Source organism: Fusarium falciforme, chromosome 12 (assembly GCF_026873545.1).
Source record: "Fusarium falciforme chromosome 12, complete sequence".
Taxonomy (NCBI): Eukaryota; Fungi; Ascomycota; class Sordariomycetes; order Hypocreales; family Nectriaceae; genus Fusarium; species Fusarium falciforme.
The window spans coordinates 1104256-1119204 of NC_070555.1; the positions used below are offsets into that span (position 1 = coordinate 1104256).

The 14949-nt window shown below is 50.7% G+C and overlaps 6 protein-coding genes across 6 annotated transcripts; 4 read left to right on the plus strand and 2 right to left on the minus strand.

Annotated features, from left to right (window-relative positions):
* Nucleotides 1–460: 460 nt before the first annotated feature.
* Nucleotides 461–2542, plus strand: NCS54_01411700 (Hypothetical protein; the record flags this gene model as incomplete). The annotated part of the gene is made up of 4 exons (XM_053159279.1): nt 461–656; nt 707–731; nt 784–1306; nt 1514–2542. The coding sequence occupies 4 exons, from the start codon at nt 461–463 to the stop codon at nt 2540–2542; spliced, it is 1773 nt and encodes a 590-aa protein (XP_053015254.1).
* Nucleotides 2543–5085: 2543 nt separating this feature from the next.
* Nucleotides 5086–6218, plus strand: NCS54_01411800 (Epimerase domain-containing protein; the record flags this gene model as incomplete). The annotated part of the gene is made up of 2 exons (XM_053159280.1): nt 5086–5473; nt 5530–6218. The coding sequence occupies 2 exons, from the start codon at nt 5086–5088 to the stop codon at nt 6216–6218; spliced, it is 1077 nt and encodes a 358-aa protein (XP_053015255.1).
* Nucleotides 6219–6410: 192 nt separating this feature from the next.
* On the minus strand, nt 6411–6815 carry NCS54_01411900 (Hypothetical protein; the record flags this gene model as incomplete). Its single annotated transcript, XM_053159281.1, has 1 exon — nt 6411–6815. One exon carries the CDS (start codon nt 6813–6815, stop codon nt 6411–6413), a length of 405 nt encoding a protein of 134 aa, XP_053015256.1.
* Nucleotides 6816–8577: 1762 nt separating this feature from the next.
* NCS54_01412000 (Hypothetical protein) lies at nt 8578–9995 on the plus strand (the record flags this gene model as incomplete). Its single annotated transcript, XM_053159282.1, has 3 exons — nt 8578–9061; nt 9172–9321; nt 9391–9995. The coding sequence occupies 3 exons, from the start codon at nt 8578–8580 to the stop codon at nt 9993–9995; spliced, it is 1239 nt and encodes a 412-aa protein (XP_053015257.1).
* A 290-nt stretch (nt 9996–10285) lies between these two features.
* NCS54_01412100 (Hypothetical protein) lies at nt 10286–12228 on the minus strand (the record flags this gene model as incomplete). Its single annotated transcript, XM_053159283.1, has 2 exons — nt 10286–11764; nt 11827–12228. 2 exons carry the CDS (start codon nt 12226–12228, stop codon nt 10286–10288), a joined length of 1881 nt encoding a protein of 626 aa, XP_053015258.1.
* Nucleotides 12229–12864: 636 nt separating this feature from the next.
* Nucleotides 12865–14597, plus strand: NCS54_01412200 (Hypothetical protein; the record flags this gene model as incomplete). Its single annotated transcript, XM_053159284.1, has 5 exons — nt 12865–13042; nt 13101–13815; nt 13876–14336; nt 14375–14518; nt 14575–14597. 5 exons carry the CDS (start codon nt 12865–12867, stop codon nt 14595–14597), a joined length of 1521 nt encoding a protein of 506 aa, XP_053015259.1.
* Between the last annotated feature and the right edge of the window lie 352 nt (nt 14598–14949).

The window sequence follows — 14949 nt, forward strand, 5'->3', positions numbered from 1 at the left end:
GTCGGGCTAGACTCTTAGTATCGATATCTTTGCTTATTGGATGTTGGCTGGGCGCAGGTCAATATTTGTCAGCAAGTTCCGGTGGTGATCGGAATTAAAGTTGTGTGGGGTGTAATGCGAAATTACGATTGATAAGATGCTTGAGTAATGAAGCTATTCCCAGCTGGATTGACGTGGCGACTTGACATCAGAGACGCAGTCATCAGTGGGATGTGACAACTGCCCACGCACCCGGCCTAAATGGGCAACCTTTGCGTTCAGAAGTCGAGACGATTGTGTTGGTCCAAAAGGAGCAGTGCTCAATTCACGGTCCCAGCGTCATGTCATATATTGAGCAGCCCACTTTTCCAGGCAGCAGGTCCCCTTGTCCGTCTCATTCACGCTCCCCTCTGAAGGCGTGAAACAAAACTTGAATTATACATCAACACGCCGCTCGAACAATTGCTCAGACTCCGCTGCAATGGCTGCTATAATGGACGACGACATCATCAATAGCATCATCAGACAGTTGAACCCCGGCGATCGTGCTGCTGGCAGACAGAAAGCACTTGATTCTGCACGTCTTTCCGGGGTGTGTCCATGGTTTCTTGACCTCTCAGAGATACGAGGTTGGCTGAATGGAACGGGTCCCCAGCTCCTCTGGCTCGATGGTCCAAGTAAGAGTACAGGATTGATGGCAATGGCTATTGGTACTGACATGGGACAGCTGCAACTGGCAAGACGTTTCTGAGGTACCGCTGGAAGAAAATGTATACGATGGAAGGATGGCTAATATTTCCCAAGCTCGAAAGTCGTCAATCATATTCGATCCGACGACCGACTACGAGCAAACAACTCTGCAGTTGCTGTCGTCTACGCCGAGAAAAGCTACGAACACCGGAATATCGCCGACTGGAATCTTCGACTCTCATCCGTGGCCAGGCAGCTCGCATCTCAACTGCCAACTTCCTCCGCTGCTCTAAAAAGGGCTCTGGCCAAGTTCTCCGACACTGATGACGACCAACTTCACTCGATTCTGAGGACAATGGCCTCCGAGTTTGGAACCGTCTTCGTCGTCTTTGATGGAATTGGCAAGGTAACTACCAAAAGTTTGAAGGCACTAATGCGTGTCCTTGGTGGAGGCCATGAAGAGAAGGCTGTGTTCCAGGTGTTGATAACCAGTCGTGGTCCACCTCCCGATGGTTTCACGGCTCAGTTCGAGGTCTCTATCGTCGAGGCTGGGGCTGATAGTATTGACCTGAAAGCTTATGTGACCTCTGATTTGCGAGATGCCTTCCAAGAGCTCTCTCCTCTGGAGTTCTCGAAGGTAAGCGCAATACTTGAAGCCGAAATTTCTTTAGCCTGTGACGGAGTGTAAGTATCGCTGCCACTTCTCACTGCATATACTCATGGTTCTCTTAGCTTCCCGCCTCTGCCTCTGCCTCACCTGTGTGCCAGACCCTCGGAGGCGATGGAGAGTCTCTCTACAATGATAGCGTCGGTTCACGGGCAGTCGACTTCTGATACTATGCAGCAAGCTTGCCGCAGAATAATGGCACAAATCAAATCAAGCAAATGGGGAGATATGATCTGCTGCGTCCTCTATCACCTGGCCAAAATCAACGAGTTCGGATATGAGTTCACGATACCAATGGCAGCAGACGCCTTGGACGCTTGGAAGATATTTCATCAAGACGGATCCCCATATACCGCTGCGGACATCATCGAGATTTGCGCTGGGCTTTATTACTTCAGCGATGACAACCAAACTATTCGCATTCGGTCTCCTATTCTAGAGCATTATCTTCGGCACGAAGAGTTTGGCAGAGAATACGAAGAGCTTTGTACGACAGCGCAGATGCGGTATCTATGCAAGCCTGAATTCTCCAGCGGAGCTTGTGCATCCTCGAATGAGCTTCGCGAACGGTTCAAAAATGACAGATATCTCTGGTACGCCGCAAGGATGTTGGCTCCCAATCTCCATCAGCACATGCCCAAATCCTTCGTATTCGACTTCATGGTACTTTCATCCAACCAGGGGTCCATTGATTCGTATCTACAAGCAGCCAACGCCTGGCCATATCAGGATGAAGTCGCCTATGATGAACTGGAGGAGAGTTCAGAATACTGGAATTGCTTCACACGCGGCTTTCGGCCTCTTCACCTCGCCGTACAACTATCAGACTCGGCCCCGTTGATACACACCTTGGCAGAACGAGGGGAAGAGCTCGAAGCGCGTAATAAAGACGGTCAAACCGCACTACACATCGCCGCGCAAAGCCAGGGAGAATGCAATGCCCTCCGTGCTCTTCTCGCCTGTGGCAGTGACGTTTCTGCCGTGGATGAGAATGGTGAAACACCACTCTCTCTGGCGATTGTGTGGGGGAGCGTCGAGTCTGTCAAGTTGCTGTTCAAGTACGGCGCGGACATCAGCACCGTTGATGAGGAAGCTCTTGAAATGTGTACACAAGAAGAGCCGGAGATCGCCAAATATTTGGCTGAGCGTGGCGTTGAGATGCCGGTTAACGATGACAATGATGACAGCTCAACGGTCTCTGAATAGGTGGAACTGATCACAAACAGTTACCACTGAATGTCTAGACACCGACATAATAAGTTGAATAACTGAATTTCATTTCTATCTCAACCAGGTCCAATCTTATCCGCTCCTAGGGCGGTATATCGTAAAGCCATGATGACGGCGAGCAAAGTTGCAGCTCACGCTGTCGAGTGGTTGCCCAGTTCTCAACCCCCACTTCCTCGCCCTCCTTTGCATTCCATTCTCACTGGGATCCAGATTTATTAGGCTTCCAGACGTCCCCCAATCTGTCGACGGCAGCTTGGACGTTGTACAAGGACAGAGGAATTTCCCTGGTGTCGCAACGTGAATTCTCCTCGATTCCCCAAACGGCCTGGCGTAGTCGTTCAAGGCCCCTTCCCGACGTTTTGACAGTAATTTGCAGGTGGTTAATCACCCTGTGAGTATTTGCTACCAATTGAAGCATTCCCTCAAGTACTTTTGCCCGTTCCGTGGAGACTTTGTCCTCAGGATCAAGACTTGTCTCTTCATCACGCAAGAGTTCTGCAATGGTTCGCAGGTGCACGCCGACCGTGTCCAAACTGTCCAGAAGGGATGGCCTTTGCTCCTTGAGATGTTGAAGACGCCCGCCAATCCTGCGACCTTCTTGTTCTAACAGCTCACGTAGTTGTCTGTTCCTTCCTGTGGGGTCGCTTCGATCATGCCATGAACCCGCAGATCTCAGGACATAATTATTCAAATCCTGAACTTCGTCGACTGCCGCCTGAGCTAAGCTGTCCCACGCAGCAAACTTGCTGATTGTTTCGTCGGTATCGAAAGAAAAGGCCTGCATTTCGTGTTCAAGACTTTGGCGATTGTGCATGTCTGAATGCTTAATGACGACCCCCATGTGCGTCATGGTTGTCTCGCAAGTTTTGAGGAGTTTTGGGGTATCTCCATGCTCAGTGCTAATGCCGTAGGCCTTCTGCCAGTTGCTATGAGACGTGGCAATATCGCTGATGGCACTGGCTGTGGGTCATCTCGGGGGCGTTTTCATGGAGTCGTGAATGACAAAATAGGCAAATACTGCGCACGTACAAAGAGCAACGATCAGCGCGATTAAGGATCCGAAACCGGCCTCTTGCTGTTTTCGTTTGTTCGTCGTTTGGCTTCCCTGGCAGCCAGCCTGAGGCGCCAGATGGGACTGAGGACCCTGGTGGGCCGAGGCCGGCGTCTGTTCAAATCCATGGCTGGTAGAGGCCGTCGTCTTGGTGTCAGAAACGAAAGCTGCGAAATTAGGTGCAGTGTTCTTTTTAGCGTGAAGCGTCATCTGGGTCGGTGAAGAGGCAGAAGAAAGAGGCCAGTTGCGCGGTATAGGAGGAGCGGGTGAGGTTTGGATTGGATTGGGAACTGACCATCCATGGGGCCTTTCAGCTTATTTATATCCGATGATTTCCAGCAGAATTCTTTTGGCGTCAATTTACATTTAACGTGCAGATGCAATAAGTAAAGGTCAAACGTGATACAAGCTTGCAGGCAAGAGTCAAGGCTAAAGGCCCAGCGGGTGAACCAGGCGAAGACAGCAGAGGCACAGTTATACCTTAATTAATGGCTTTAATGTGACACTCCGCCGCCTTGGGTTCATGATGATACTAATCTTGCATTGACAGCTGACCTTTGTGACTGTAGCCTAAAGTCACTTGAACAATCCCAGGGGTCTCAACAAACCTTGTTTTCGAGTTCCTCTCGAGATGAAACGTGTCCCCATGCCTCTGTGTTCAAACACCATTTAACAAAAGTCACAACACATGGTGTCTTCAGTCACCACGCAAACCGACACAGTGGTGATTGTCTCGTCGGTGGACGATGGCGTGTTAGTGAGCCCTAGGACTGAGCCATGAGAGCATGATGATATCTGCTACCTATCCCGGTTGCCAATAATTTTACAATAATGCCTAAGGTTTTCACTTACCTTCTCTGCAATAGCATATACAGTTGCCATTTTATGCGCAACAGGAAGCAAAGGCATAACGCTTGCATCAACGACTCAGAGGCCTTCTACTCCGTAGACTTTGAGCTCTGCATCGACAACGCCGTCTTCCTCGCGGCTGCCCATTTTGTAAGACCCAGCTAGGTTGTTGTCCCTAACCTATGACGGATTGACTGACTGGAAAATACGTAACGTGTTGCCGAGGAACACTTAAACATCAATCAATAGAGCACGTTTATCCCTAGGTGAAACCCCTCGAAACTTAGAGCCTAACTTAGCACACCTGGCCTAGCACGGCCATCCGCGGACGCCGCAGATGCGGGGTTGAATGTTGAGAATGCTGGGGTTTCACTGTGAAGCAAGCTAAAGCTGGATTACCCCCTTGTCGGTTGTATGAATTGGCGAACTAGAATGGCCGACGGACACCTGGTTTGATTTCAACTTCCGCTTAATAAAATCCTAGCGCGTTCCACTCTTGTCCCGCGGACACCGAGCGTATGGCAGCCTCATATATCTGCTGATATGTCTTGATTCTCCGACACTAAAGAGATGTAATAGGTGGCTCTTTCACACTTTACGACACGTATACTTGGGGAGAATGGCATCACAGACACACTTGATCACCGGCGGCAGCGGCTTTATCGCCATCCATCTCGTCCATCAGCTCCTGGAAGCCGGATATGCGGTTCGTACTACTGTACGCAGCTTGAACAATATCCCAAAAGTCCAACCGCTGCGAGGGTTGCAAGAGAAATATCCCAGAAAACTAGAGCTCTTCGAAGCAGATCTACTAAAGCCAGGCTCGTTTGAGACTGCCATGCAAGGCTGCTCGGTAGTTCATCATGTTGCTTCCCCATTTCTGATGGCCGAGAAGATCAAGGATGGACAGAAAGAGATGGTCGAGCCCGCTCTACAGGGAACCCGAAATGTGTTGAACAGCGCGAACAGCACGGAAAGCGTCAAAAGGGTTGTCTTGACATCGACTAGTAAGAAGCCAAGTTTTGCAAGCCGAGGGTTGTTTCAGTTCACTGACAGACCTCAGTTGGCGCAATTTTTGGGGACTATATTGACGTAAGAAGCATGAAGGATAACATCCTACATGAGAGCTACTTCAATGAATCAAGCTCTGCTACTCATAACCCATACCACTATTCTAAAGTCCTTGCCGAGAAGGAAGCGTGGAAAATCCAGAAGGCTCAATCACGCTGGGATATGGTTGTCATCTGCCCGGGACTAGTTCTGGGGCCGTCACTGACAACTGGGTCCGATTCTGGGAGTCTCTTCTTGCTGGATGAACTGTTTAGCGGACAGCTTTGGTTTGGCGTGCCCGATTTGAACTTCTGCACCGTTGACGTGAGGGAGGTCGCCACAGCGCATATCAGAGCGGCAGAGAACGTATCTGCGAGTGGGAGATATATTATCAGTGACAGTCAGATGGCAAGATTTATCGACATCTCCAAGCACGTCCGATCGCAAGCCCAACATCCATGGACCCTTCCCCGTCACTTGCTACCAACTCCACTGGTGCGAATCGTAGGGCCTCTCTTCGGCTTGACACCCAAATGGATGCGCGCCAATCTTGGAATACGGTTCTCCGTTGATAATGAACGGGGTGTCAAGGAGCTTGGAATATCATACCGCCCACTGACCGAGACATTGGACGATCACTATAAGTCATGGGTTGCTCAGAAAGGAAAGCAAGCGGCTAAGTCAAAGGAGAGTCAGAAGTAGGTATATACTATTTAATAATTAGATCCTCTTATGCTCTTACTCTTACTTCGTGTCTGAATCTTTTCTATCCCAAGTAGTTAAGCACAACCTTGTTCCCACCCAAGTACCACTCCCCACCAACCTAAGAGCCTTCTTCCTCGCGATCAGGTTTCTGCATTTGTCATGGCGGCATTGCCTTGGATGCATCATGCACTAGCCCTCCGTCGGGACCCCCATTTCACCCTCGGCGCCCCACTGCGTGGTAACATTGACCCCATCAGTTCCGTCAGGCACCGGCAAGCCCCTGGGAATGATCATGGTGCTGTGCCCGCAAGGGAACTCAAACTCTGCTCGGAAGGGTACCTCCCAGTCGGTCTGCAACTTAAGTCCGAAATTGCGTTGCAAGCCTCGTTTGGCAATCAAGGAGCAGAACTCGTCCACGAAAACGGAGTACTTGGTCATGTCAGTCACGCCTAAGTCTGCGTACTCGTACGTCTGAAGGGAGCCGTCTCGGCCAACGAAGTAGTTGACCCCGCGGAGGCGTGACGAGTCTCGGGACTCCAGGCGCATGGCTAGGATGTTTCCAAATGGCACCGCGGTCGCCTGCTTAAACGCCATGACATCGTTGTCGTAGGCGTCAAAGTGTGCTTGTGGATCAGTCGGACTGAAACGCCCTTGGGCACGCGGTGTCTTGCCAACAGAGATCGAAGGTCAGCAAGGTCTGCTGCGTGCGTGCCTATGTCCTATTGTGGCATGACTCCAAGTGCAATAGCAATTGTGATTTCATGCACCGGGATGTACCAAATCAACTGCGCTGCATTGTGGCCAGTATCCTGTGTGACGGCCTGGTGATGTGGACAGACGCGGGCATCTGAGAGCCAATAATGCAGTTGTTGCTCGCCCGATTATAGAGTGTGATGGTCGGCTAGACTTGCTCCTCCAATAAAAAGAGTCTTCTACCAGTTTCTCTCGTCGCGCCGACATGTCTGCTTGGATGGTGGAGATGTGGTGTTTTCACAATCTGTGTCTGGTTACTCCGCGGCTACGCGATAAGCCCAAATCCGTCCTCCACTGGACAGCACAATGGGATGGCACATTCTGATAACTCTTTTGCCCAATTAAATGAAGACTTTTGCCGGGTCCCCGCAGGCAGCCCGAGTCCCGTCAATGCGTCTTGTCCCGACGATAAGGGGAGGGCAAAGGGCTCGCCGAGCCTGGCAGTCTGGTCCGCAGCGTTGGTGCGATATTCCGCTTAGTACCATTGAGCCAGCCTGATCTCCGTCAATCTTGACAATTGGTTTTTTCTTCTTGGAGTTATTTATCTTTTACTTGTATGATAGTCCTTCTGGCCTTTTCTATCACTCGCTGATGCAGGTTCTCAAGTTAAGCTTTTTCACTGGCTGGCAAAATGTGCCATGATTCATACTAGGCTCCTTGAGGCTCTTCTGGTCTCTCTCTATTCTAACCCGTTTGCACCAAGAAGACCCCAATAACCACGAAGTGTATTCCTGTTTTGATGTTAGTGCAGACTCGACAGCCGAGAGTGCACCTTAAGGCCCAAATTTGCATTTAGTAATGCAGCTTCTCTCCCAGGATAACATTCTGTTCCGTCAGTATATATTCAGCCATAGAGGCGAACACGAAGTTTCTTAGTACTTAGGTAATGCTCTCATCTTCGATTCGACCGTTTGGCGAGGTGACTCTCCGGTGCATGGCCCTGGCTCTTGAGCATCTCCATCAGGCCCATCACGCCAGGCCATAAGAACGAGACCTACGTGATGATATCCGGCTAAATTTAGCAGCGTGGGCTGTACAGGGAGATACGCAATCTAGTCGAAATGCAATTTTGAATCAAGGCAAAGGCGGGAGCCTTGGATGAAACTGCAGTGAGCCGTGTAGCTGGCTTGGCTAGTTTCGGCGGGTCGGAACTTGGGACATGATATCTTCCGCTGACAACATTGTACTACCTAGACTGCGTCTAGATCCAGTCCTGGTCCTCGGCCCTCACAACGTCCCATTAATAAGAATGTTAAAAATACTATTTAGCGAATACTGAAAGGCACCGCTTACATACCAATGTCTCAGAATACGGTATTAGGGAGGGCAAAATTAGCTAAAATTAAACATGTAGTGGCTGATTATGCTAGATACTTAGTAAACACGGAGAATTTTGTATAATCCGACCGGACGACGAGCCTTAACTTGGTAGATGAAGTGAGGATCGCAATACCGCTCTGCAGAGGTTCACAAATATAAATGCCTTTGCAATGGCGCTAGGAAATCTTGATCTTCCAACACGAGTATCTCATTTATATTTCTTAAAAGTTAAACCACCCTCAACCCCCATTTTATTCCCCCTTCCTCAGGAAGGAAGTTGAATATGCAGTTCAAACTTTTGTTCTACGCCATCCTTCCCGGATTAGCCGCTACCAACCATGGCATTTTCCATGAAGCCCTCAGCTCGAGGCAGGAAACTACAGCCACGTCTAGCTTCGACGCGAGCATCGCGACACTGGCTGATTTCAACTCGCATGCGCGCGAGGTAGCCCTGTCGCGAATTGGCAACTCGACTAAATGCACCAAGGACAACGTGAGGGTTCGAAAGTTGTTCGAGAGTCTCACTAGCGATGAGAAGATCGCCTACACAGATGCGTTGAAGTGTTTGATGGACCTGCCAGCCAAGACTCCGTCGGATCTCGCTCCTGGGGCTAAGTCGCGCTATGATGACTGGGTCGTAACGCACATTAACCAGACCGAGACAATTCACTTGAATGCGAATTTCCTCGGGTGGCACCGGTGGTATATCTGGGAGATGGAGCAGGCCCTACGCAACGATTGCGGCTACACCGGCCCCTTCCCTTACTGTACGTTCTTTCCTCTGCATAAAAGATGGCCTAGCTCTTGAGAGATTCATTCAGGAGCCAGGGAAACTCGAATTTTTCCTTGACCGAGCTTGCTAACAAAAGGTGGTCAGGGGACTGGACGAAAACGGAGAAGGAGACCTTTGAGAAGTCAGAAGTTTTCGACGGGTCGGCAACCTCGCTGTCAGGCAATGGAGCGCCGCTTAATTATACAGACTCGGATGTGATTGTTGTAAATTACCAATGGCCCAACATGGAAGTCGGTAAGTCGAACGCATCCCCAACTACCCCCTTTTCCTCGACCAACAGGAGCACTCACATCTATATTTTAGTTCTCCCTCACGGCTCAGGCGGCGCTTGCGTTACCAGTGGGCCTTTTGTCAACATCACCGTTAACCTCGGCCCCGTTGGACTCGCCCTTATCGGCAACAAGACCGATAGTTCTGGCGAAGGATACAAGTACAACCCCCGCTGCCTGAAGCGTGACCTCAGCTCCGAAATATTGCATCGATATGTTAACGAGACGAGCGTTCTCACGCTCATCCGGGACACTAGCGATATATGGACGTTCCAGACAGTAATGTCGGGTGCGTGGGGAACTCGCGAGATCGGAATCCACCCAGGCGCCCATCACTCGCTGGGAGGGGACCCAGGCCGGGATTTCTGGGTGAGCCCCGGGGAACCGGCTTTTTGGGCGCACCATACGAATATTGATCGAGTCTGGTGGATGTGGCAGATGCTGGACCCAGACGTGCGTGCAGCGAACGTATCGACTGCGGTGAATGGTCCGATAACCATGTATGACTTGTACGAGCCGCATCAGAACGCAACCATCTTTGAGCTTCAGAATTTGGGCTACGTCGCCGAAGGGAAGGAGGTGGCGCTGGGTGAGCTCATGTCGACGACAGAAGGGATGTTCTGCTACGTCTATGAGTGAGGGTGAGGAGAGTTTTGAAGAGAGCTGCTCCAAGCCCCTGTCCTATCTCGACTGGGCTTCAGTACAACACGCAAGTTTCTGGACCTATGTTGATACACGATAGAGGGATCACTTACAACATACGTGTTCAGTTCATAGATCCTACTTCATCACCTTGCGTTGCTGTGGAATATTAAGGTTGAACGATCTTAAAGACTATTTTTATCTAGATAACCTAGCCAAATCCTCACACAATTTCTCTCAACACCAACAGCGAGGCACTAAGTGAGATAATTTATCACCTTCTATTTTTATTTTGTGTTAAATGCCTGATAATAGTCCAGCTCATCACCCTCATCCGAGACCTCCATCGGCCTCATCTCTTGTTCCCTAAGCGATAGCAGGCGATCCAGCTCACCAAGAACCACCTTGTATACTGCCTGATGCAGAGGAGATCTAGACAGATCCTGGCCTCGGCGTCGCCCAAAATCGCATTCCAGACACCGTTGCGTCAGCTCCCGATACTTGGGAGAGATCTGAGACGTCCTCGCCGCCGCCCTACGGACCGCGAGAGCGGCGCCCAAGTCAATCTTCTCCCAGTGGTCAATCTGCAGCAGTGCCACTCCAAGACTCCACAGCGGCCGGCATTTGATGTTGCATCGAACTTCCTCATCGTCTCTTGCATTACCTTCCGCCGCCTGGGAGTTCGGTGTCATGACTGTCTGGACGTCTTCCATTTGCACCGATCGTGTCTGTCCGAGCTCAGCGGAGAGGTGCATGTTGTGAATTGACTGCGAGAGGTCTTCTATGTCATCTACCGACATGGATAGATCTCGGAGCTGCCAGATGTCGTTAAGCCATGGAGTTGAGTAGAACTTGAGCGCTGCGGATACAAGTGTTCGTGCCAGTCTCAGCTTATCAATAGGGTTGATTAGGTCTCGCCTACTGGTCTTGATGATTTCGTCGAGCGCCATCGGACTGCATCCAGTGTCACGGCGGCTAGGTCCGGGGCAGCTCGGATAGAAAACATGGCGAAAGTTGTCTCTCTGCCGAGTGCAGTCAAGATGCCCGAAGGAGTGTGGCACCGATTCACTTGACGACGCGTTCTGAACGGGCGGTGTGCCTGTCAGTTTGAAGCAAATGTCGCCTGACGACCGAAGATCACGGGATGTCTGATGGATCAGCTGGCTCCCTGCTTTGTGCCCGAACTCTTGAGCCTGGTGGCCAACCGTCTGCTTCACGGTTGGCTCCTCAAATCGAACCATCTTTCGTCTCTTCGGCATCCCTTGATGCTCCTCATCAGGGGGTGTCAAGGGCATCATCGAAGCGCCAAGGTCTAATTGGAGTATAGAAGATCGGACGTGTAGTTGCACCAATCCAGACTCGAGAGCAACCTGCATGCGGTTGAGGTACATGATAGTGAGCCTCATCTGGGTTTGGTCTTCAACCTGGCTTGTTTCGACGAAGAGACAAAATAAGTGCCTCGTGTGATCCGCATGGCCGCACTTCCAAGCGTCGGCGAGGGCTTCGTGCAGTGCCCTTGAAGCTCTCTGAACACTCACTGAGCCCCGCCACTCCATGAGATACCGTTCACAAGTCTTCCCCTCCACAGACAACTCATGTCTCGCCGGCTCTCCAAGCTTTTCGAGTTGTGCCCTGAGTGTGCTTAGGTTGCCTATGGAGCGCCTCAGCTTCTCGATGCTCTCGGACCATGTCTTGCTTCGGAAGGTGGCCTTCAGACGGTCCTGGATCTCTCGCAGTCTTTGTACTGTGTCGCTGGGACGCTCGCTCTAGAAACATGGTTAGCGTGATGCCTTATGCTTAGCCGTTGTCTGTGTGGAATGAACCCTACCTCTTGATGGTTTGCAAGAAGAGTGACGTCCTGCAGCCCCCTGATAAGCTCTTGCAGGTCCTCGCGGATCACTGCTGTAGCCTTTTCGCAGGCATCATAGTTCTCGCCAAGCGCCACGCGTAGCCTTTGATCGAGTTGGAGCTTGTCTGACTTTCTCCGGCTGGCATGGTCAGCAATGTCCAGGGCATTGCTATCGTCGGCCGTGGGCAAGAAGACGGTCCTCAGGATCTGCCATTCATTCTTGAAGATGGCTTCCTGCACCTCCAACTCTTGTCGAACTCGCTTCGCTTCTCGAGCGTACCGCTTGAAGGTTTTCAAGTTCTTGCAGAGACCCTTGAAAGCCCCGAAAACAAACCCCACGACTGGAACGACGCCAATCGCGCCCAAAGCTAACTCGGCCATGAGCAGAGCGAAGACTGTCGAATGCTGACGGACTTTGGGTGATAGGAGTGAAGAAACCACGAAGGATCATCTCATAAAGCCAGGGTGGAGTAGATGAAAGCCTTGCCAGGCTTGGCAGTTGCCTCGCGTTACACAGCATTGGATTGATGCACTGCCACGTATACGCAGCCTAGCTGAATGGCTCCCAACGCAGAGCCCAACCCGTAAAGGAGGTACCAAAATTACCCTTGACACATGCCATATAGTTTAGAATGAGAATTGTGCAGTCTTTTAATGGCAACCTGATTCCAGACTGCCTTGTTTACTCTGCTGTACACTTTAACTGCACAGCCCCCTCGACAGACCCTGTTCCGCTCAATCCAACCATTACAAATGCCACCCTCGGCAGAAAAGCCTTGGCTTAACCTTGATATCCTCATCGTTATCATCTTTTCAATCCTCTAAGGATCTTGTACGTTAAGCACAACAGAGTCTTCCGGCATGGCTACTTCGCCACCTCCAAGCGGTGCCGAGTCGTCATGGATCAGCAAGTGGAATACCTCGCAAGCAACTGTAAAGCCAACAAGCATAACAACACAGCTGTGTGAAGAATGCATGACGACACTCAAACTAGTCCACAGGCATCTTTTGTCCAGAATGGACTTCTCAAAGTCAGCAGTCCGCTGCTACGACAGGGCACTAAGTTCTTTCATCTTGTGGACAGACGGATATGAAGTTCGCAAAGGCGGTCTCGATCAGGTGGTGGCAGACTCATGGACTCTCCGACGATTGATACTGGGATTTTTAAGCGATATCAGCCGCAGCCTGGCAGAGGGTTAGTGCTCCTTATTTACCTTACAGTAGCAATAGTATTGCTAAACTTAGTAAAAAAGGGTTCGTGCCAACTTTGGGTCTCAGTGACGAGTACAGCGCCCAGGTATCGAGCCTCAGAACCGCATATTATGAGGCAGAAGCATTGTTCCAAGAGGGCTATCAATGCGGTTCAAATTGGGCTGATCCAGATTCAACTTCTGATGCCGGGTCCGACAGAAGCGATGATTCGAGCCAAGGGTCCATGATATCGGATTCTAGGGATTTTGATGAGCTTTTAGCGGACCTGAAAACTGACATCCAATGTCTGCATGATCTAGGCCCCCTTATCGAGTCACCATTCGTTGAACAGCCAAAGCAGCCCGAAGATACTACTCCAGTGTCCCTCCAGATAATATGGGAGGCATACCAACCCTACGGGGACCGCATCCTGCAACGCTTCCCTCAGGCGCAAACCAGCCTGGTTGAGAGACTGGCCAGGGCCAATCTGGACCGCTTCCGGAAGATTCAAGAGGAGAAGAGGGAAAATCTCATCAAGCAGCAGCAACATGACGAGGCAGCCAGTCGCATTTCCGGCAGCGTACGGTATCGCGATTCAGCCCTTGGGACTTCTCTGGCAACCGGTAGTATCTACGCAGAGACGGTTATGGCCTATGGTCAGAGCGAGGATCTCGCCGTTCGTGTACCGCCGCTTCCTGAGGGGGCTAAGTCTGGTGTGCCGTTCGAGTGCCTAGCTTGCGGTCGCAGTGTTTCGATAAAGAACAACTCTGCGTGGAAGTAGGTCTTACCCACTGATACTGACGGTCTAAGTAGATGTTACTAATACACAATGATCAGGAAACATCTTTGGCGAGACCTCCGACCTTGGATTTGTCACGATAGCACGTGCGACTTAGGCAACGAGCCTTTCACTTCTCGCGAAGACTGGATTGAACACCTCGAATTTGATCATAACTTTCAACTTGCGTGGGGTTGTTTCGAATGTCCCCTCTGCCACGAAGAGACTGGCGAGGGAAAGACTGCCATAATCCATCACTTGGCTAGCCACATGGAAGAAATCTCACTCGCGGCTCTCCCTAGTGGATACGATTCCGACAATGATCTTGAAGAGAGCGATGATGAGGATAAGAACGAAGACGAGGACGATGAAAAGGATGGGGATATCAATGGCGAGATTGTTCAGGGGGGAGTTTCCGAAGGCTCGCAAGTTCTGGATTCTCTACTGGCAGATGCATCCTCTCCTCGCAACCTAACTGATGAGCAATCCGTTGAGTATTGGCTGTTTGTCTCCGCTCGTTGTATTTCATTGACTCCAAAGCTAACTTGACCAATCTAGTCCAGCCGACCCCGCCGACAGGATCGCAAAGCGCCACGACATGTACAGGCTTGCAGTTCTTCACGAAGACGGGTTGTAACATTGTCCGTGGGAAGGTCAGCCGAGCTGCAACCACCAACCAGAAAAGTCGAAAGCAGCCTACGAGTAAGTGACATCACGGCGATTGTCTAGCAGAAGGAGTCACTGACTTGGATGTATAGCATATTTGTGGACTGTCATTTGAAGCCGTATCGATGCAAAGCCGCCTCGTGCGAAGGCGCTCGGTTTTCATCCACCCCTTCCCTCTTGAGACACGAGCGTGAAACCCACGGCATGCATGAAAAGAGCACCAGGCTTTTGTGTCTATACGCAGGATGCAAGCAGGACTTCGTTCTAGAAAAGGACCTTAAGAGGCACATGAAGGTTGTTCATCCTGCTACTTCTTAGGTTACGGCGTTTTACGATATTTTTTTTTAATACCTCCATGCATTCAGAACTTTATTCATTGCCATTCTGACTGATAGTCTCTTGCAGAGTCGTCATTAAGAATAATAATGATGATGACGATGCTATTGGAGGGCATTGGATCCCGACCC